The following is a 22,111-nucleotide window of genomic DNA, read 5'->3' on the forward strand; positions in this document are numbered from 1 at the left end:
TATCGCGTTGTTTTCGTACTTGGATTGGGATTCCGTAACTCACATCGTAATCAGTGTAAATCTAAAACGCCAACTTCTATTTGACTCGCTCAGGAGAAGGTGGTATCACCGCACTGCAAAGTAAAATATGTGTTCTGTGCGAAGAATTCATCAAAAAAGAAAAACATTTGGTTTGTTTTGGTTAAGTTTGACAAATTCAACACTCGAATAAAAAATGGCAAGTAGAACACCGATTGAGAGCAGGAACACCAAAGAAAAAATATCTGCTAAGCATTTAAATTACATAAGTAGTAGACTTTATCTCTGAATATAAAATATTATTGCACAGTAAAAGTAAGTTGTCTTCCCTAAGAAAAATTTTGGTTTTTCGTTTGAAACACACTAGATACGTTCAAATCTACACATTCTACCAGTAAATTAATTAGAGTGGCAATTCTTAAAATGTTTAATGATTTGAATATGCTGAATAATTATTGGTGTATAAAATTAAATACACAATTATTATCTAAATAAATAACAATCGCTATCTAATTTAATAAATAAACGTCAATACAATAATAATGCCAATGCGCAAGCGTCAAGACCAATTATTACGATGTCGAAATGTGATCTCGACAGAGTGTCTTGTTGAAATCAATTTCTACCCAACGTTCCGATAGTAGAGGTCAAGATAATTTACAGAATACCAATTCCTAAGAATTCCGATCCGAATTGCTGACCTCTATTTGATTTAAGTATCTTATTTCTATTCGATTTGTAGTTACAGAATAGGCCTGAATATATAGTGAGATTGAGGGGCAAAATTATGGAATAAATTCATTTTTTCTATAATGTAAGATTTTGGAGAGAAATCCCGAAACAGGTCGATTTTTTATTTTTAAATTATGATTTTTTGGCATATATATCATACTAGTAACGTCATAAATCTGGGCCTGATGACACAATCGATAATTTTTTTAAATGAGAATAGGGGTTGTGTGATAGTTCATTTAAAAGGTTATTCAATTCTCTTTTCAGTAATATACACAATACCATAATTAATTACACAGGGTGGCCAAAAAATAATTTTTAAATTAAATTAACTCATACGAAAAAGAAGAATGTATGTAATTTATTTATTTCAGAATACATTTTACTACTGTCAGAAAACAGAAAAAAATATTTATATGATAAATAGACTTTGCTTTTCGCTTAAATTAGATGTTTAAACTGCCAACATTTAGATGTTTAAATATCCAACTAACCCACAGGAAATAACTAGTGTAGTCGTTAAATCCAAACACAGTTGTGGTTTTGATCAGATTTCCCCTAAGTTATTAAAACAATGCATTCACGCTTTCGCAGATCCACTGACGGATATTTGTAATGCCTCTTTTCAACAAGGAATATTTCCTAGTATGTTTAAACTATCTATTGTAATCCCTTTATTCAAAAGTGGTGATAAAGATGACCTTAACAACTACCGTCCCATAAGTCTCTTATCTGTGTTTTCAAAGATAATTGAAACTCTGGTTTATACTAGAATAAACGCATTCCTAAAAAAGCATAGTGTCTTGCATAATTTTCAACATGGTTTTACATCTTCTAAGTCTACAACTACAGCTCTTGCAAATTTCGTCAGCTTAGTGTTGGATGCTTTGGACAGACGAGAGAAGGCATGTGGTTTATTTCTCGATTTGTCCAAGGCTTTTGATACTTTGGATCATAATTTGTTGCTAATAAAACTTGAGGGGATTGGTATTCGTGGTGTAGTTCTAAAATGGTTTACTTCCTACCTAGAAAATAGAAGACAAAAAGTAAAGATAACATCTAATGGACTTAAATACGAATCAAACACGTTGGATATCCATTATGGTGTCCCTCAGGGTAGTGTATTGGGTCCTTTACTTTTTATAGTATATATTAATGATATAGCTTTGATAACTAATTCACTGAGTGGAGTTAACCTCATCAGTTATGCGGATGATACCAAAATTCTAGTCACAGCAACATCCAATCAAAATTTGCAAAATAAAACTACACAGATACTATCCACCATCAACAGTTATTTTTTATCCAACAAACTAGTTTTAAATGAAGAGAAATCAAAGTATATGATTTTCACGTCAAATAATTTATTAAACCATCAAGCCACTATACAAGCAGCAATAGATAAAACAGACTGCACGAAGTTGCTGGGGGTCCTGTTAGACAGTAATTTTAAATGGTCAAACCACATTTCTAATTTGAAATCCAGATTGAGTAGCGCATGTTATGCATTGAGAATTCTTTCACGTCTCTTTAATACATCAATATTAAAAACAGTATACTTTGCCCATTTTTACTCAATAGCCAAATATGGCATTGAAGTCTGGGGTTGTACCTCTGAATTAGAGCAGATATTCGTACTTCAGAAAAGAGCTATTAGGATAATATATAAAATGAAATTTAGAGATTCTTGTAGATGTATCTTTAGACAAAATAATATTCTTACAATTCCTGGTCTGTATATATTTTCGTGTATAATGTATTTACATTGCAAAATTTATGAATTCAATAAATTTCAATTTAACCATATTTATTCAACAAGATTCAGAGACAATCACTTTATGCTTCCACAGCATCGTTCTGTTTTGTTGGAAGGTAGCACACATTATGCAGCCATAGGTTTCTTTAACAAATTGCCAATAGATATACGAATAAATTTACATCAGCCAAACTTTCGGAGGTGTGTACATCAATACATTTGTGAGCTAGAGCCATATTCTACAAATAACTTTTAAGTATGTTTTGTCGTATTTATTAATTTATATACTTTTAATATGTACATTATATATGTCTGTAACTTTGACTTGTCTCATACATGTACAACTTTGTATAATGTCGCATGTGATGAATAAATTTGACTTGACTTGACTTGACAACAGGCAGGTGGCAGCTTTTGAACTTAAGCGAAAATTATTAATGTTTATTTGTCATATAAATATTCTTTTCTGTTTACAGGCATCAGTAAAATGTATTATGAATTAATTAAATTACATACATTTTTTGTGTGAATTAATTTAATTTGAAAATAATTTTTTTGGCCACCCTGTATAAATGTTTATGGTAGTTTTTATACTACTGAAAAGAGAATCAAATATCATTTCAAATGAGCTATCACACGACCCCTATTCTCATTAAAAAAATATCGATTACGTCATCACGCCCAGATGCATGACGTCACTAGTATGATCCATATACCAAAAAATCATAATTCAAAAACAAAAATGGACCTGTATCGGGAATTCTCTCCAAAATCTCCCATTCTCGAAAAAATGAATTTATTCCATAATTTTGCCCCTCCCTGTATAAAAGAGGTAATGTTCTGTATAAACTTAATATTGATGTACGCTCTTTCAACTGAATACCCATAGTAATTGACAAAACTTATATATTATTTTAAAACATTCAAACATTAGAAAATTCTCCGAACGTAATTATGAAATTTGGTAATTCTCACGTCATTTCTAGCACAAATCTGTACCTTTCATAACTTTAGGACTAATATTTAACATTAGAGAAAGGTCTGCACTATGCTTCATCATAATTACAAATGTAGCGAACCAAGTCAACTCACGTACGAAATAAGTTGCTTGCGTTGGGTATTTTAGGAAATGTCTAAGGGATTGAGTTGAATCCAAATCCTCCCAGATAAATCTACATTAAATAAAAACGTCCTCTTTTGAACGTGTACTTTTATAAGGACGATAAATAAACAAAAAATGTTTACGGAGATTAAATGGAAAACAATTTCTTTTTTTACATTTCTTAAACCACAATTCCTTCACACACAATGAAACAGATAATCCAAAAGGCAAATGAATACAAATTAGAATTGGAAATACTGTTTATGGAATTCAAACAGCTGGGGAGTGAATATAGAATGAAAACGTGTTTCGGAAAAATTCAAACAAGATTATATTTTTCTAAAAACTTTTTTTGTTACTTTATACAGGGTGGTTCATCTTATTCGCCTCGGTGTCTGTACGTAAAACCACTTGATATTTTAAAAAAATTTCTTCACAGAAATATACAGGGCTATTAATACTACAATCTAAAAATAATGTTAATTATACAGGGTGCTCCAAAAAAGAGTGGTATATCAAAGTTATATTTTTTCTTATGGAATGCCCTATATCTGATGACATTATTCAATTGACCTTAAAAAATAAGCTATACTTTCATAAGGGTTCCCTATACCTAAATACAGGGTGTTTTTATTTATTTCGATTTTTATAAAAATGTAAGGTTTTAGAAAAAAATAAATAGCTACGAATCTAAGAATCAGTAACAAATTATTTCTTGGATCCTAATAATAGACTATTTAGCATACTTAAACTGATGCTTACTGCAACAAAGTTTCTTACAGGGTGGTTAAAATATGAGATTGTTCTAGTAACCAATTCAAGCTGTAATAACTTACTTATTTTAAATGGAACACCCTGTATCTTACTAGTCTATCGCGTAGAAAATTTACTTAGCTTTCAATTTGTATTAGGGTTTCCTATACCTATATTTTTACAGGATGGTCAAAATATTAGATTGTTCTATTAACAAATTCAAGCCGTAATAACTTACTTATTTTAAATGGAACACCCTGTATCTTACTAGTCTATCGCGTAGAAAATTTATTTAGCTTTCAATTCTTATTAGGGTTTCCTATAGCTAACTCCCTTCATTTTTTAAATATATAAAGATTTCCTAATTTGTAAACTTTAAAAATTAGAATTAAGTACCTATGTCGTGGTTATGTACAACACATCACCAACACCGGCAATATACTTAGACAAGATACTGTCATTAATAAAATTTTCATTGTTATCATGTAAGGGAGTGTTCAAGTATTATGTAACGCGATTTTTGAAGATTTTTGATCCCCCTGCCCCACTACGCAACGCACTGTAATGGGCGTTTAACTATTACGTAACGCAATTTTTGAAGATTTTTGAACCCCCCCCCCCACCTGCGTTACGTAATATTTAAACGGTCCCTAATCACACAGAGTGTTGTATTATTTTATTCGGTCTTGGCCTACCTACACTGATCTACAGGTGACATTGAATAATATGTTTATAATAAACTGCATAAAATGGATGCAAGAAGAAAATATAAGAATGCTAATCTGACAGAATACAAAAAGCTAAACAGTATGATTCGAAGAAAAATAAGATCAGCTAAATCAGAGTGGCATAAACAACAATGTAAAGAAATTGAGAACTACGAGCGTATCTATGACGCATTCAATATGCACAAAAAACTGAAAGAAGTTGCAGGACTGAATAAAAAATGTAATCCTCCACTAATCGAAGATAAAAACGGAAAAATTATAATCGATATCGAAGGTCAACTAATACGATGGACAGAATATATAAAGGAATTATTCGATGATGAAAGAAGCGAACTAGAAACGCTAAATGACATAAGCGGTCCTCCAATATCTAAGGAAGAAGTGCAATACGCTATAAAGAACGCAAAAAACGGGAAGGCGATCGGACCAGATGGGATTTACGTAGAAACACTAAAGCTTTTAGGTGTCGAGGGCATTAAGATACTTACGAAATTGTTCAACTTAATCTATGAAAGCGGAAAAATTCCTAAAGATTGGCTTAAATCCTCATTTGTTGTACTACCAAAAAAACACAGAGCCACAAAATGCAGCGACTACCGCACCATCAGCCTAATGAGTCATGTATTGAAAACGTTTCTTAGAATCATTCATCAAAGAACATATAGAAAAATTGAGGAAAGAATCTCAAGTACTCAATTCGGTTTTCGCTGTGGCCTTGGAACGCGTGATGCACTATTCGCAACCCAAGTTTTAATTCAGAGATGCAGAGATGTAAATCATGACGTTTTCATGTGCGCGATTGATTTTGAAAAGGCCTTTGATAAAGTTCGCCATGAAAAAATGCTACATATTCTCAAAACTACCGGTCTGGACGGTAGGGACATTAGAATAATCGCAAATTTGTATTGGGGCCAGGCTGCATGTATTAGGGTTGCGAATCAGTGCTCTGAAGAAGTAAAAATCAAGCGCGGAGTTCGACAAGGCTGTATATTGTCACCAATGTTGTTTAATCTTTACGCTGAAACAATCTTAAATGAAGTCTTGGAAAACGCAAAAGAGGGAATACTCATTAATGGTATGCTTATGAACAATATCAGATACGCAGATGACACCTTGTTGCTGACTGGATCAATTGAACATCTTCAAGCGTTATTGAATCGAATGGTGGCATTCTGCGCGATATATGGACTCAAACTCAACGCAAGAAAAACAAAGTTTATGGTTATTAGTAAACAGGCAGCCGTAAATAATAATAACTATAACGTAACAATCGGTAATGACTCAATTGAACGAGTAAGTAATCTTGTATATCTGGGTACTCATATTAATGAAAGCTGGAACCCTAGTACAGAAATAAAAAGTAGAATTGCCAAAGCAAGAACAAGTTTTATGAAATTTAAGAAAATCCTGTGCAGTCATGATCTAAATTTGGAACTTCGCATAAGAATGGTCCGATGTTATATATTCCCAGTACTACTTTACGGGGTTGAAGCATGGACACTGACAGAATCGCTTTTAAAAAACCTAGAAGCATTTGAAATGTGGGTCTACCGCAGTATTCTGAAGATCAGTTGGGTAGAAAGAGTCACAAACGAAAGGGTTTTGCAACGTTTGAATAAAAGTTGCGAAGTAGTGAACACGGTTAAAAGGCGCAAATTGGAATACTTTGGTCATATAATGCGTCACCCAGAAAAATATGACATACTTCACCTTGTCATGCAAGGTAAAATAATGGGAAAAAGAAGTGTGGGCCGCCGTACAACTTCTTGGCTTAAAAACCTACGCCAATGGTTTGGGAAAACTAGCACTGAACTATTTCGTGCGGCTGTAAATAAGACAATGATTGTTAATATGCTGCACAACATGAGAGCCAACGATCGACAAGCGGTCTCGGCACCTTAAGAAGAAGAAGAATAAACTGCATACCCTATATTAGATGCGGTATTCTGGAAGATATTTAAATTATATTTCATTCCGCATATCTTAGAACAACGGTTATTAAGTAAATTTAACAACACCACTTTTTGTTTGAATCTTTGAATCGCAATTACAAAATTAAATGCAATGGCTACTATGACGAAAACGAGCCTATTGTACAAGAATATGTAAAAATGGGTATTTACAGAATAACATGGGAATTTATATTTACAGAATAACATGTCTATTGAGAATGTTTACATGGAATTGAAGAGATTTTAAATATCTTCCTGTATAAAGAATAGAATATCGAGTATGTCATTTAAAATAAGAACATTCTGTGTGATTAAATGATAAAAATGTGAATTTTATTAACGAAAGTATCTTGACTAAGATATTTAAGTATGTTGCCGGTGTTGGTGATGTGTTGTACATAACCACGACATAGGTACTTAATTCTAATTTTTAAAGCTTACAAATTAGGAAATCTTTAAATATTTGAAAAATGAAGGGAGATAAGTATAGGAAACCCTAAAAAGAATTAAAAGCTAAGTAAATTTTCTACGCGATAGACTAGTAAGATACAGGGTATTCCATTTAAAATAAGTAAGTTATTACAGCTTGAATTTGTTAATAGAACAATTTAATATTTTGACCACCCTGTAAAAAAATAGGCATAGGAAATCCTAATATAAATTTAAAGCTAAGTAAATTTTCTACGCGATAGACTAGTAAGATACAGGGTGTTCCATTTAAAATAAGTAAGTTATTACAGCCTGAATTTGTTAATAGAACAATCTCATATTTTGACCACCCTGTAAAAATTTTTGGTGCAGTAAGCATTTGTTTAAGTAAACTAAATAGTCTATTATTAAGATCCAAGAAAGAATTTGTTACTGATTCTTAAATTCGTAGATATTTATTTTTTTCTAAAACCTTACATTTTCATAAAAATCGAAATAAATCAAAACACCCTGTATTTAGGTATAGGGAACCCTTATGAAAGTATAGCTTATTTTTTAGGGCTAATTCAGTAATGTCATCAGATATAGGGCATTCCATAAGAAAAAATATAACTTTGATATACCACTCTTTTTTGGAGCACCCTGTATAAATCACATTATTTTTAGATTGTAGTATTAAAGGCCCTGTATATTTCTGTGAAGACATTTTTTTTAAATACAAAGTGGTTTTCCGTACAGAGACCGAGGCGAATAAGATGAGCACCCTGTATATATGTTAAAGTAAACAGTTCTACTGACAGATTTAGCCACCAATTGTTTATTAATTGTTTAAACAATAACAATTGATTTGTATAATTAATTTTAAAAATATTGTTGAATTCATCATTTTACTTTGATCAAAAATGTTTCTATTTTGTTTTTGATTATACTGAATCCAAATCTGACATTGCAATTTGAAAATTAAAAAAAAATATTTTTTTTGAGCTCTTATACAGTATGTCTGTCTAACTAGTAAGTAATAATATGGTAAACTTTTTTATTATCAATTTTGCGAAAAAAGTTATTCCTCATAAAATGCTCTGCATGATTTTATCAAATTTATACAGGTATGTCAAAAATATGAAGTTCGTTCAAGAATAAAGTACTTTTATATTTCAGAATATCGAAAATTGTTATTATGAAAAGTTGTTTGGAATTAAAAACTATGTTTTAATATGCAACTACATCCTTCTAATTGAAAAAAATTGCAAATTTTTCTCAAATTATGGATACCCAACATCATTTTATTTCAATCATGATAACTATTTTATTATCAATTTTACGAAAACAATTATTCTTCATAAAATGCTGGTCTAAAATCTAAGATGCAACCATCAGATATCAAATTTTTTCTTACTTGCGATTCTTTTGTCTTAATTCAGTTACAGAACAAGGGAACGTCAAAGAGGTAATTCGGTTAAGTAGAAAAGAGAGATATAAATGTTTCTTAAGGCACAATTGGTCCAACTAAAGATGCATCTAAATCTGATTTGCTACTATTGAACATCGACAACTCGCTATCGCTGTCCATTCCCAATATTCCAGTTGCCAATACCAGCATCCAGTTCCAGTTCCGACAAGATCAGGAGAAACCATGTCCTAAGGAGGGGGCAATGTTACGCCGCTCGCCTCTACCGCCTAAAACCAGTGCCATTGTTCACGGACAGGATAAAATCACCGAGAAAATACGATGAGCTCGTCAGAATGTTTGTAGAATTTTCTACCAGCCGACAATACGTGCGAACGACGGCTATCTCCTTCCAAGGCGTTAGAGAATACAGGACCGTAGGAGATATAAAACGATTATTTGAAACGCGGGGGGCATTCCTTATTCGAGTTTTTCAAGAGAACGGTTCCTAAGATTTTGTCGGGGAAAATTGTCAAATAAATATTTAAAATAAATTATATTTTGTAGTAAAGTGTGTATAAATAAATTAGCCAATAAAAACTAATAAATTTAGCTTTTAATTCAAAAATAAAATCTAATAGATTAGCAAAGAAATCATTTCAATTGATTTAAATTTCCAATAAATTTATCAATAGTAAACTACAGCAAGACCGGTTTCACTTCGTATTTGAGATTTGGATGCACACTGTTGTTGAAGTTCGGTTTTTCACATTTTCTGAATTTTATTTTGGTACCGTGCAGGTAGTTTACTTGGCGAGACGTTACCAAAATAAAATTTAAAAAATTTGGAAAAAGCGAGCGTTAATACCAGTTTGCATCCAAATCTCAAATACAAAGTGAAACCGGTCGTGCTATAATATAAACGTACTGTATCTTGCTCAATACACTGTACTAGCGTTACGAGTAATGTTTGTATTTAATCTGTTCACATTACGTTTATGACTCACTGTTTTGTTTTAATTCAGTTATATAACAAAAGAACATTAAAGTAATTCGGTTAAGTAGAAAAGAGAGAAATTTTCCAATTACCTTTACGCACAATTGGTCCAACTAAAGAATCATCTAAATCTGATTTTCTACTATTGAACATCGACAATTCGCTATAGCCGTCCATTCCAAATATTCCAGTTACCATCTGCATCCAGTTCCAGTTACGACAAGATGGTTCCAGGAGGAACCATCTCTTAAGAAGGGGGAAATGTTACGCCGCTCGCCCCTACCGCCTAAAAGTGCCATTGTTCACGATAAATCATCGCGAAAATACGATGAGCGCGTCAGAATGTCTGTAGAATTTTCTACCAGCCCACAATGCGTTCGGATTACGGCTGTCTTCTTCCAAGGTGTTAGAGAACACGGGACCATAGCATATAATCAGACGATGATTTGAAACGCTGGGGCATTCCGTTTTCGAGTTTTTTAAGTGAACGGTCCGTTCTATTTTGTCGGGGAAAATTGTCAAAGAAATATTTATAAATTATATTTTGTAGTGAAGTGTGTATAAATAAATTAGACAATAAAAACTAATAAATTAAGCTTTTAATTTCAAAATAAAGGCTAATAGATTAGTAAAGAAATCATTACAATAGATTTGACTTTCCAATAAATTTATCAATAATAAACTAATATAAATGTACTGTACCTTTGTCAATACATTGTATTAGCAATACAACAAGTAATGTTTGTATTTAATCTGCTCACATTACGTTTTCCGACTGATTGTTTTGTTTTAATTCAGTTATAGAACAAAGGAACATCAAAGTAATTCGGTTAAGTAGAAAAGAGAGATAGAAAATTTTCCAATTACCTTTAGGCACAATTGGTCCAACTAAAGATTTATCTAAATCTGATTTTCTACTATTGAACATCAACCTTTCGCTATGGCCATCCATTCCCAATATTCCAGTTGCCGATACCAGCATCCACTTCCAGTCCCGACAAGATTCCAAGAAGAATCATCTCTTAAGGAGGAGGCAATGTTACGCCCCTCGCCTCTACTGCCTAAAACCAGTGCCATTGTTCACGGCCAAGATAAAATCATCGAGAAAATGCGATGCGTGCGTCAGAATTTCGTGTAAAATTTTCTACCAACCGAAAATGCGTTCGAACAACGGCTGTCTCTTTCCCATGCGTTAGATAATACAAAACTGTAGCATATATAAGACGATGATTTGAAACGCTGGAGCCGGTGACAGCGCAAATCACTTTTGCCGCTAAATATTTAAATTTAAACTTCAAAAACACACAGCTGAAATTTCTACGCAAGGTACAGAAGAACCGTTATTGCGCATATGCGTTACCATTAGGACAGTACCAGCAATTCGAAAAATGGCGAAGAATATACATCGTACCGTCCGCGAATAGCAAAAGTTTCAAATAAATCAATAATAGGCGTGGTACAAAAATCGTTAAAGTTGCTGATTTGGTGCATGGAAAAGTGTAGAGATGACTGGGGCCCCAGATTCGGAGACGACAACAAAAAACAATGAGTACCATATTTTTCATCAGTTGTGTATTTACCGGTTCATCATCATTATTTTCTTATCAATTTGTATGTTAGTTCACGAAATTTAAAATTAGCAAACCTATACTACAGTTCAAGAAGGAAACAATCATATTCTAAATACACTGTGCTAACAGCAGGGGGCACTCCTTTTTCGAGTTTTTTAAGAGAATGGTTCGTTCGATTTTGTCGGGGAAAATTGTAAAATAAATAATTCTAAAAAAACTAAGTTTTTAATCTAATAACACATAAAACAACATCCAAAAATATTATTCTACATCCTACCAGACTGAAAACAATGGGAACCTTCTCTGGTAACACCTCTGACGCTTCTACAATTTGCAAGCCATAACGGAAATGAAAATGGTTATTCATTTTTGATTTACATGTTTGAGTACGAAGGGAACCATTCTTATACGGGTACGAAGGAGAATTATAAATTGTAAAATTCCCTCATCTTCCTTAGTCTCAGCATCCGTTATGGCTTGCAAATTGTAGAAGCGTCAGAGGTGTTACCAGAGAAGGTTCCCATTGTTTTCAGTCTGGTAGGATGTAGAATAACATTTTTGGATGTTGTTTTATGTGCTATTAGATTGAAAACTTAGTTTCTTGCTAGCAGTTGCCGTTAGGGCAACCCTGTCATTTCGTTCGTTGTAATCCGTGACTGCACGCCGGGGTTTGTCATAGTTGAGACAGAGAGCAGCATATGTGCCTCCTGATGAGAGACTAATAAGTTTCGAAACCGGTAGAGGTGCTTGCTGCACTCTCTGATTGAACTGGAATAATGATGCGGCTGTAGTTTCGTGTTGTAACGAAATTTACAATGGTTATTCATTTTTGATAAATAATTATATTTTGTAGTTAAGTATGTGTAACTAAATTAGACAATAAAGACTATTAAATTAACTGTTGAGTTTAAAAATAAAGACTAGTAAATTAAGTAAAGAAATCATTTAAATAGATTTGACTTTCCAATAAATTTATCAATAGTAAACTAATATGAACCTACTGTACCTTTGTCAATATAATGTACTAGCGTTACAATGAGCAATGTTTGTATTTAATCTGTTCACATTACGTTTACGACTGATTGTTTTATTTTAATTCAGTTATAGAAGAAAGGAACATCAAAGTAATCCGGTTAAGTAGAAAAGAGAGATAGAAATTTTCCAGTTACCTTTAGGCACAATTGGTCCAACTAAAGATTCATCTAAATCTGATTTTCTACTATTGAACATCGACAATTCGCTATCGCCGTCCATTCCCAACCAATTTTCGGCGTTGTGTATGTGGATAAGATCTCGGACAAGTTCCTCGTCGGTTTTACCACCGAGGTCGCCGCCCTTTCCCTTCAACGGACCGAACACCTCGTGATTGTACAACGGATCGTTCACTACAGGATGACCTGAAACATTTGAAAAACTTCGATAGTCTACTTGATTAAAGTCTACTATAAAGAATATTTTTTAAGTAATCTGAGTTTAGCGAACAGACATACAAGCACTTAGCACATTATCTGTACTATCTGTAATAAAGAATAAATTGTCAGTTCAATTTTGGTTTAAATTAAATTGAGTAAACATACATATTTTAAGGTGGGGCGAGACAGGGATGCATATTGTCGCAAATTCTTTTTAATGCCTGCTCGGAAGAGATCCTGAAAAAAGCTTTTTTGAGGGTGAAACAGCTGGAATCAAAGCAAATGGAGTTCCCATTAACAACATTAGATATGTGTATGGCACTATAATCTTACTCGAAAATATTGAAGATCTTTAGGGACTAGTGACCAGAATAACTGAGTATGTAAAGAATACGGTCTAAAAACGAACGTCAAGAAAATAACATTTATGAGAATATCGAAAACTCAAAGAAATAATGAGAATCTTCTAATAAACGGAACCAATATCGAACGAGTGGACAAATATCTTGGAACAATGAATTAACTCCATAACTGATTACTTCTAGGAAATCAAAATCGGAATAGAAAAGGATAGAGCAAATTTCAACAAAATGAGAAAAGTGCTCTGCATATGAGTTTTAAATGGGAGCTAGAGTTAGGTGGCCGAGACGCTAGGTTTTCTCGACTTTGTTTTATTGAATAGAATCATTCGAGTTGTGGGTGCATCGAAGAATTCTGGAAATATCGTGGACAGAACACGTCACAAACAAAGAGGTTTTGGGAAGGATAAATAAAGAAACGAAATTCTTAATACATACATCCAAATTTTGCAAATTGGAAATTTAACAAATGAAAATCGCAATAAAAAAAGCTCACAATATTTTTGGTCAACCTGATAGGTTTCAAACATTCCTGACTTATATCACGTTTTTTCATCCACAGCCTGGGGTAGTGTGAATACTTAAAGATACGTGGAAGATGTTTTCCAAGACAATATCATTTCCAGAAAGAAAACGAAGAATTTTCTAGCTGAGAAACCTAAAAGAGTGGTATAGTTGCAGCTCAGTAGATATTTTTAGAGTAACCGCCAATAAGGTACGGATAACTGTGATGATAGCCAACCTCCGATAGGAGAAGGAACTACAAGAAGAAGAAGAGGATCTTCTATTGGAAACTCAAGGCTAAGTGTTGGTAACTTAGTTCCTTAATATTCTGAAAGCTTGAGTTTTTAGTTCGAATTGAATATTTTATTTTGAGTTGCCGTATTTCGGGGTGTCCCAACCTCTTTGTAATTTGTTATTTAGTTATTTCACGTGAAAATTATTTTTTTTGTATTAGCTTTTCTCCAATATAGGTATCAAAGCTGTAATAGTTGTTAAAATTCTTTACATTTGTCTTAAGCAACGACTTATTTGCGTTTCAAGTATGTATGTAAGTAAGTATGTATGTAAGTCTCTACATCACAAGAGCCTCCCTGCACCCTTTAAAAAATAGGAATCTTCAAGTCGTATTTTTTGCAAGGGTCCTTGTGACCCCTGTTACATTAACATATTTTACTGTTTTTTTTTTATTTACATTAACGTGCTCGGCAACTATGGCCACTCGCACGGGACGATTACAAACAAGATTACAAGAGGTATAATTAAAGAGCATTAACAAGTTATGTCATAAAAAAAAAATTAAAGTTTATGATACATTGATATTTTTTTTAAAAACTGAAGAACTCTGTCTAACTGGTTGGTATCACTTAGAATGTCACATAGCTGCGGTTTTAGTTTGAGCTGTTGTCTTACTACACTGAACTGATGACATTCGGTAATAATATGGTTCACGGTAAGTTGGCACTGGCATGTTAAACAGATAGGCCGGATATCTGATGACATCAGGAAGCCGTGAGTAAGTTTGGTGTGGCCTATACGGATTCTTCTTATATTTCTAAGGTCTTGTCTAGAGAGTCCTGTGGGGCCAGTGTAAAGTGGCTTATATACTGAGGGCTGGATTGCACGTAAAGATGTATTTAAGGAACTCCAGTGGGTTTGCCATAATCTCCATGTGAATCTGTACGCTTCTGTTTTCAAATCTTTACAAATTTGGATGTGGGTTGTTGACGTGGTATCTGTTGAAGCCGTTTTAGCATGCTGATCTGCAAGTTCATTGCCAGGTATACCAATGTGAGACGGAATCCATATAAATGTAATCTTAGTGTTTAAGGTAGAAAGGTGGTAGTAACAATGATGGATATTTTGGACAAGAGGATGATCGGTAAATAATTCCTGAATGCATAAAATTGAAGCTAGAGAGTCTGTACAAATTATTTTACTGTTTGATGGTTCGAAAAATGTTTTTCTCTTTATAGTGGAGTCACTGAAGGTTTTCACCTCCGATTTCGTTGAACCTTCATAGATTTTCATGGAAATTGGTGAGTAGTTAGAAGATACTTCAACGAACAAAGGTGACATGATGCCAACTTGCGCTTTTACTCTGGGGGCGGATGCCACCCCTTCTCGGGGGTGAAATTAAAAAAAAAAAAAATACCAGAAATCGATAGACGGGCAACTTCTAAGCAAAATTTGTTATATAAAGTTATTAACATAAATCAATACTTTTTGAGTTAGTAAATATCAAAAATTTTATTATTTCTTAAAAAAAAATACATGTTTTAAAGCTGTTTTTGACGTATTACTCAAAAACTATAAGCTTTTGTAAAAAAACTATTATTACCAAAATTAAAGATAATAAAAAATTTAAAATACTCCCCACTTAAAGAACTAAACTAATGTTATTTCAAAGTGAGTTATGGGTAATTTAATGTATATTTTTTTCGACGAGTACTCAAATCTAAGTATTCAAGCTTACATAACGGGAAAACGATGCATTTTATAGAATATACTTGTTAAGCACTTGTCGAAGTACTTCGGATTACCTATCAAATGAGCTCCAGTAGAAGTTAAGAGCATCAAAATTAAGCAAGTTATGATGAAAATAAGAGAACCCTTTCGATTTTTTTAGGAAAAAGTGAAAAATAAAACATACGCCATTTCCACAAAAATTAAAATTTGTAGTAATCCTCAAAAGAATTTCTTTAGATTAACATAGTTAATGATTTCAACAATTTTCACCGGTTTAGAATGCATATTTTTGAAAAAAAGAGACAATTTAAAAAAATCAGAATTTTTAAAATTATCGTACTTTTCATTTTCTTTTGATAATAACTCCAAAAATACTCAATATACGTAAAAATGATATTTAACTAAATTTTAGTTTTTTCTTTTCCAAATAATTTACCCATTTTACTATTTCCGTAGAGCAAAAAATAACCGAGATAGAAACGTTTAAAATTTCAATTTTGCTGCGAGAACCATTTAACCTTCTATTGTTAAAAAAGTGAGAGGTTTAAAAGACTAATTTTGACATTTTTTAATAGCTCTTGGAATCAACTTTTAGCTCATTTTTAGGTGAACCTGATATCTTAAAAATTAACGGAGTTATTTACAAAAAAACAATAACATATTTTGGAAAAATTTTTAAAAGATACATTTGGAAACATTTTTGGTGCATAAATTTTAATGTTATCAACTTGTTCCAGGGCTTATTTGACAGATATTTCTATGAACTTTGACAAATGTTTATTAAGTTTATTTTATAAAATGGATCATTTTGCCGGTATTTAAGCTTGAATACTTAGATTTGGGTACTCGGCGAAAGAAATATACATTCAATTACCTGTAACTTACTTTTAGTTAACATAGAAAGGTTTTTCTAGTAAAGAGTTTATTTGATTTTTTATTTTCCTCAATTTTGATAATAATAACTTTTTTGTAAAAACTTACAGTTTTTGAGTTATTTATGAAAAATCGGTTAAAAACATGAATTTTTCTCACGAAAAATTAAATTTTTTGATCTTTAATAACTCAAAAAGTTTTGATTTATTTTAATAACTTTATATAACAAATTTTGCTTATAATTAATCCCTCTATCCAATTGTGGGGTTAATTTTAATAAAATAATTTTCACCCCCGAGAAGGGGTGGCATCCACCCCCAGGGTAAAAGCGCAAGTTGGCACCATGTCACCTTTGTTCCTTGAGATATCCTCTAACCACTCACCAATTTTCATGCAAATCGATGGAGGTTCAACGAAATCGGAGGTAATAGCTCATATCCACCTTCAGTGACTGCACTATTAGAGTACCGATACTATTTGTGACACCCAAAGTTATGCGAACTGCGTGATAAACATAAAAACTTTGGTGATGTGTGCTTACAGAAATATAAGCGGTAAGCGTTCCGTGGGCGTGGGGCATATTCTATCATAATGTAAATTAATCACGCAAAAATCATTTTCGGTAATAAGTTGCGAAATTTAAATTCAAATAAATAAAGACGCGCTAAGTGCAGTGCAGAAAATTCATAAAATCAATGACACTACTGTAGAGCAGCGAGTAGTGAAGAGTGTAGTATCTGGGGGTTCAGGAGGCTAAGACCCTGGAAGCCCTGAAGATGACATCAGAGAGGAAGTCGAAAGACAGTAACAATTGGCACGTGTGTTTCTTTTTCTAATCAGATTTTTAAGACGATAATTTTAATGGAAGTATGCAAATTTAAAAAAATATCATTAATAAAAGTAAAAAAGGTTTAATTCAAAATGATGACTTACCTAAATACTGAAGATGTACCCTGATTTGATGCATTCTACCGGTTTTCGGCTTGCACAGAATGACACTGGTGGTTCCATTATATCCTAATTTTTGGAATACAGTTATACAATCTTTGCCTTTAGGTGACACTTTGCATACACCTATTTTGTAACTTACTACTTCTATGGGCTGATTGCACTCGATTACTTCACTAAAAAAAGGAAATGCGAAATAAAGAAAACAGATAATATAAGGATAAGGTTCTTATATTGATTTGAAACGTATTACTTACTCGGGAAAGTCTCCCTCAACTCTACAAACGTACTCCTTGGACACTAGTCGGTTTCTAATCTGGTGCTCCATTTGTCTAGCTTTCTTCGGGGTTCTACCGAAGAGAAGAAGGCCACTGGTCAATCGGTCCAGTCTGTGAATGGTCCGAAGATTTTTCAAGTTGTATTCCTTTGCTAGTATGAAGACTACGGTATTGTGGCGGTATCTGCCGCATGGGTGCACCTGCAAATAGGCGATTTTTATTTACTGGATAACAGAATCGTAATAAACAACAAAAAGGCAAAAGCTACAATATGCATTCAAACAAAAAAATAATATTCAAATATGCAAACTTAATATCAAATTGTATTGGTAGAAGATAAATTATATCAATTATAAAATTTTAACGTTATTTTATCTGTTGAAATATCTGTTCAAGCGAAACCGATAAACAAATATTCTATTTCGTTACAATATTCGGCAAACACCATAGTTTTTGAAGCTTGGAGATAACTGCACAAAATAGTTGATAGGAGTTGCAATTAAACCACTCTCTAATTCTCTATATTTTCCGTTTTTTCTTCTCAGGATTCTATTCAGATATCTGCCACCAGGACATGATATATATAAATTATATACAGAGTGTTTCAATAGGAAACGGAAATACTTGAATGGGAATAGGGGTCACCGAGGTGGTTCTAAAAATACTACATCTATACCCATTATTACAACCGAAACCGAGTCACAGGATGTTTTATCGATTTTGTCTTATTTCTTTCTGGATTCATAACTTTATAACCACTTTGTGTATTTTGTTGATATTTAATTCACATACGTCTCATTTAGAAAGCAAACCACCCAACTACTAATCACAAGGAAAATCCAGGTCCAGATTAACAAAAAATATAAAGTGATTGTGACCTTGAAACAACAATCCGTGTACTGAAATTTTCAAAATCCGTTTACATATTTGAAAATAGCACCAAAAACTAGGTTTATTAGTTCGATTCAATTTTTTGCGAAGACAATTTAATCAGGATCATTTTGAAATTATACCGAAATGTTTGTTAGAGGTCTCAGAGTTCTTAAAAATTTCGACATAATTCTCGACGTTGTATTTTTTTGTTAATCCGGACCTGGATCTTTTTTGTGTTTAGTAGGTGGGTATTTCCAATGTAGTAAATAGTTTCCAAGTATTAATTATTTTTGGGCCCGGATAGCTCAGGCGGTAGTGTGTCTGACTTCCACGCAGGTAGGCCGGGGTTCAAAACCCAGCGTCGGCGAGAACATCTGGACATTTTTAAATGTCTATTATAGCCATAGGCCCCCAGTGCCGGTTTATGCACTGGGCGCTTGGGGCGGGCGCCCAGGGGCCCGGGCCCCGGAGGGGCCCGTAAGGCTCGTTCCTTTTACTAATAAAAAAGTAAAGTCCTCTAAATAATCTACGTATTTTCCATAATAGAAAAAAGAAGACGACGAAATACCTGCGATTTCGAACTGGTCTGATTTTAAGACTGATGACTTTATAAAAACTGTGAACTTTTAAACAAAAAAGTGATTGCTTAGAACATTGTAAAAAAACGTTTGAAGATGGAGAAAAAACTTATTATAGTAGATTAAATAAAAGCAACTTTTATAGAGGAAAACCCAATGGAGGCAAAGAAAAGAGAGATTGGCTAATATATGACGCAAGTGTTAAAGCTGTTTATTGTTACCCTTGCAAATTATTTTTATTTGAAAAAATAGTTTAACTGAGTTTTGATGGACCCATTGGAAACATTTGAATATTTTGCTCAAATCTCACGAAGAAAGTAAATTTCATCTGAACTCTATGGTTACATTAATAACAAGATCATCATTGATTGGAGTTGTAAAAACTGCCTTGAAAGAGCAAGTAAAATGCGAAGCTGACTATTGGATAAACGTCATAAGAAGAATTGTTGTCACTACTAAATAACTTGCTTCTCAAGGACTAGTTTTCCGTTGATGCAATGAGGATTTAACGAGTCATCATAAAGGAAATTACTTAAGTTGCCTTGTATAGGTACTAAGCTTTTGACTACTTCTTAGCTGAGCATTTACAGCGAAATGCGAATAAATAATGCTTCTCTTTTATATTTGTCTCGTAGAAATTCTAAAATTAAACAAATCATCTGGGAGTTTTTAAAAAGGACTAAGAGGAAAATTTAACTTGCACTGAATGAGTCCGGTTGAATGTGTTTAGCAATAATTATTGTTTTTTTATGTTTATCCTTATTATGTAATATTGTCTCCCTGTGAAAGTTCATTAAGTAGATTTTGCAGGGAGGTAATAAGAATAGAAATGTATAAAAGTTTATATTGAAAAAATTAAAAAAAAAAAAAAAAAAAATTATACAAAAAAATATGTATACAAAAAAAAATGTATAAAAAAAATTAATCTTAATAAAAATAAAAAAAAAAAAAAAAAAAAATAAATAAATAAAAAAAAGTATAATAAATTATAAAAAAAATAAAAAAGAGAAAAAAAAAAAATTAAAAACACAAAGAGGGTGTAAACCTCCGCGGGGTTGATCCGGGTTGAAGCCTTATCGCTGTGTAAAAAAAAACATATATTTATTAGCATTTAGTATTAGTATTTAGTATTAGCATGTAGTTTTTTTTGTCGATTTAATTATTTGTAAATTAATTTAAGTTGGTTAGGGCCATGAATGAGGAGTATACCTACTGGTCAATTAAATGTTTCCACTTCTACATATGTATGTATGTATGTGCGTGCATAAGTATTATATGTGCGCACATGTACCTAATGTATTATGTAATGCAATGTATTATATTTGGAATATTGTAGCAAACAGTAATTTATTATCTATCGTGGCTGAATGGATCAAGTAATCCAAAGCCAATAAGGAAAAAAAAAAAAAAAAAGGTTAAGTTAGCTATCTGTCTCACCAAATTTTGCAATAAATTCTTGGAAGTAATGATATCAAAGCTTGTAGAAACTTTTGACGCTGTAGATGCTTTAGTAAAGAACTAGGGATCCATCAAACCTAACTTTTTTTTCAGTTAAGCAATAACATAGACGAAAAATTAACAATTAAAAATGAAGCCAAGACACTGCTGAATAAAATCTTTGAGACAGCTCTATTGACACTGATATGGTCAAAAACTTTGGAATGAGTTAATGCAAAAAGCAATACGTGAAGTGAAGAAACTGTGGACTTAAACGTGTCAATTGGAGTAGAAATAATGACATCTATTTTGAGATTTGTTTCGAGACGTAAGAAATATATAAGCGAAATTGAACTAGAAGCCAAAAATATTTTTTTGCGAAGACGGGGATATATGCTACAAAGATGTTACATCAGCTGTTAGATGATTTTCTACGCTAGATAAAGAAGCAATCAAGACGTCAATTAATACTCTATATGTGAAATATAAAAAATATGTTGATGAAACCAAAGAGAACTTGCATACCGAAATTACCCATTCTATAACATTATGCCAAAAGTTGAATAAACATTTATAAAATTTGGTGTCATCATGGATGTAAAGATTGTAAAGGCAACATTTCCCAATATTTTACCTTTACTGCAAGCTTATTTCACGATACCAACTTCTAATGCATCAGGCGAGTGGCCTTTTTCGGCTTTAAAAAGAATAAAAGTATATTTAACGCCAGATTTGGGTCAAGAAAATGTAGACGCATATCACTATTGTATTATCGAAATTGAAGACCTGGAGCAACTGAATTGTGATAGTATTATCTGACAGATTGCTAATGCCTAGTCAAGCAAAAAAGTGATATAATTTTTGTCATATGTATTTTTTATAATATATTTTTTTGTTTGTCATGTGTTGTTTTGTGTAATTTTCTGTTTTTTAAACATTTTTAAATGTATTTTTTGGAATATTTTTTACGTTTGCTATTCTTCTTGTTTGCTAAAAATTGTGTATGGATTTTACGGGTATAAATACATGGATGTGTGTTCTTGTAAAAAAATCTGACTACCAATAGCAATTAAGGGGGCCCCTAAATATTCAGCGCCCAGGGCCCGAAGTTAGGTTAAACCGGCACTGGGCCCCAGGTCGACTCAGCCTGAATAAAATGAGTAGTTTGGGTAAAACCAGGGGTAATAATAGGCGGTCGAAGCGTAGCACTGGGTCCCTGTTACCTTCTTTGTATACCCTAGGCCCTAGAAATAGCAGACTACCCTGCTATAATCCCAAAGCCGCGTTAGCGGTATAAAACGGGAGACTATTATTAATTATTGATTATTTTTAATTTATTCAGAGTTCTTTAAAAATTTCAATATAATATGCAGTATGTCCCTGTAAGTTGGAACCACATATGGAAAACTTTTTTATTAATAATTTTACGAAAAAAAGTTATTCTTCATAAAAAGTTCTG

The 22,111-nt window shown here is 32.6% G+C and overlaps 1 protein-coding gene across 1 annotated transcript in view; it reads right to left on the bottom strand.

Moving 5' to 3' along the window:
* LOC114337127 (pseudouridylate synthase RPUSD2-like) overlaps positions 1-22,111 on the bottom strand; it is a 398,024-nt gene that overhangs the window by 38,605 nt on the left and 337,308 nt on the right. Inside the window, exons 6-8 of the mRNA XM_050643903.1 lie at positions 17,744-17,964; positions 17,472-17,662; positions 12,595-12,822 (exon numbers count right to left, since the gene is read on the bottom strand). Coding sequence (XP_050499860.1) covers positions 12,595-12,822; positions 17,472-17,662; positions 17,744-17,964 — 640 coding nt within the window. The remainder of the gene's footprint in view (positions 1-12,594; positions 12,823-17,471; positions 17,663-17,743; positions 17,965-22,111) is intronic.

The sequence above is a fragment of the Diabrotica virgifera genome, chromosome 2 (genome assembly GCF_917563875.1).
Source record: "Diabrotica virgifera virgifera chromosome 2, PGI_DIABVI_V3a".
NCBI classification, from domain to species: Eukaryota; Metazoa; Arthropoda; class Insecta; order Coleoptera; family Chrysomelidae; genus Diabrotica; species Diabrotica virgifera.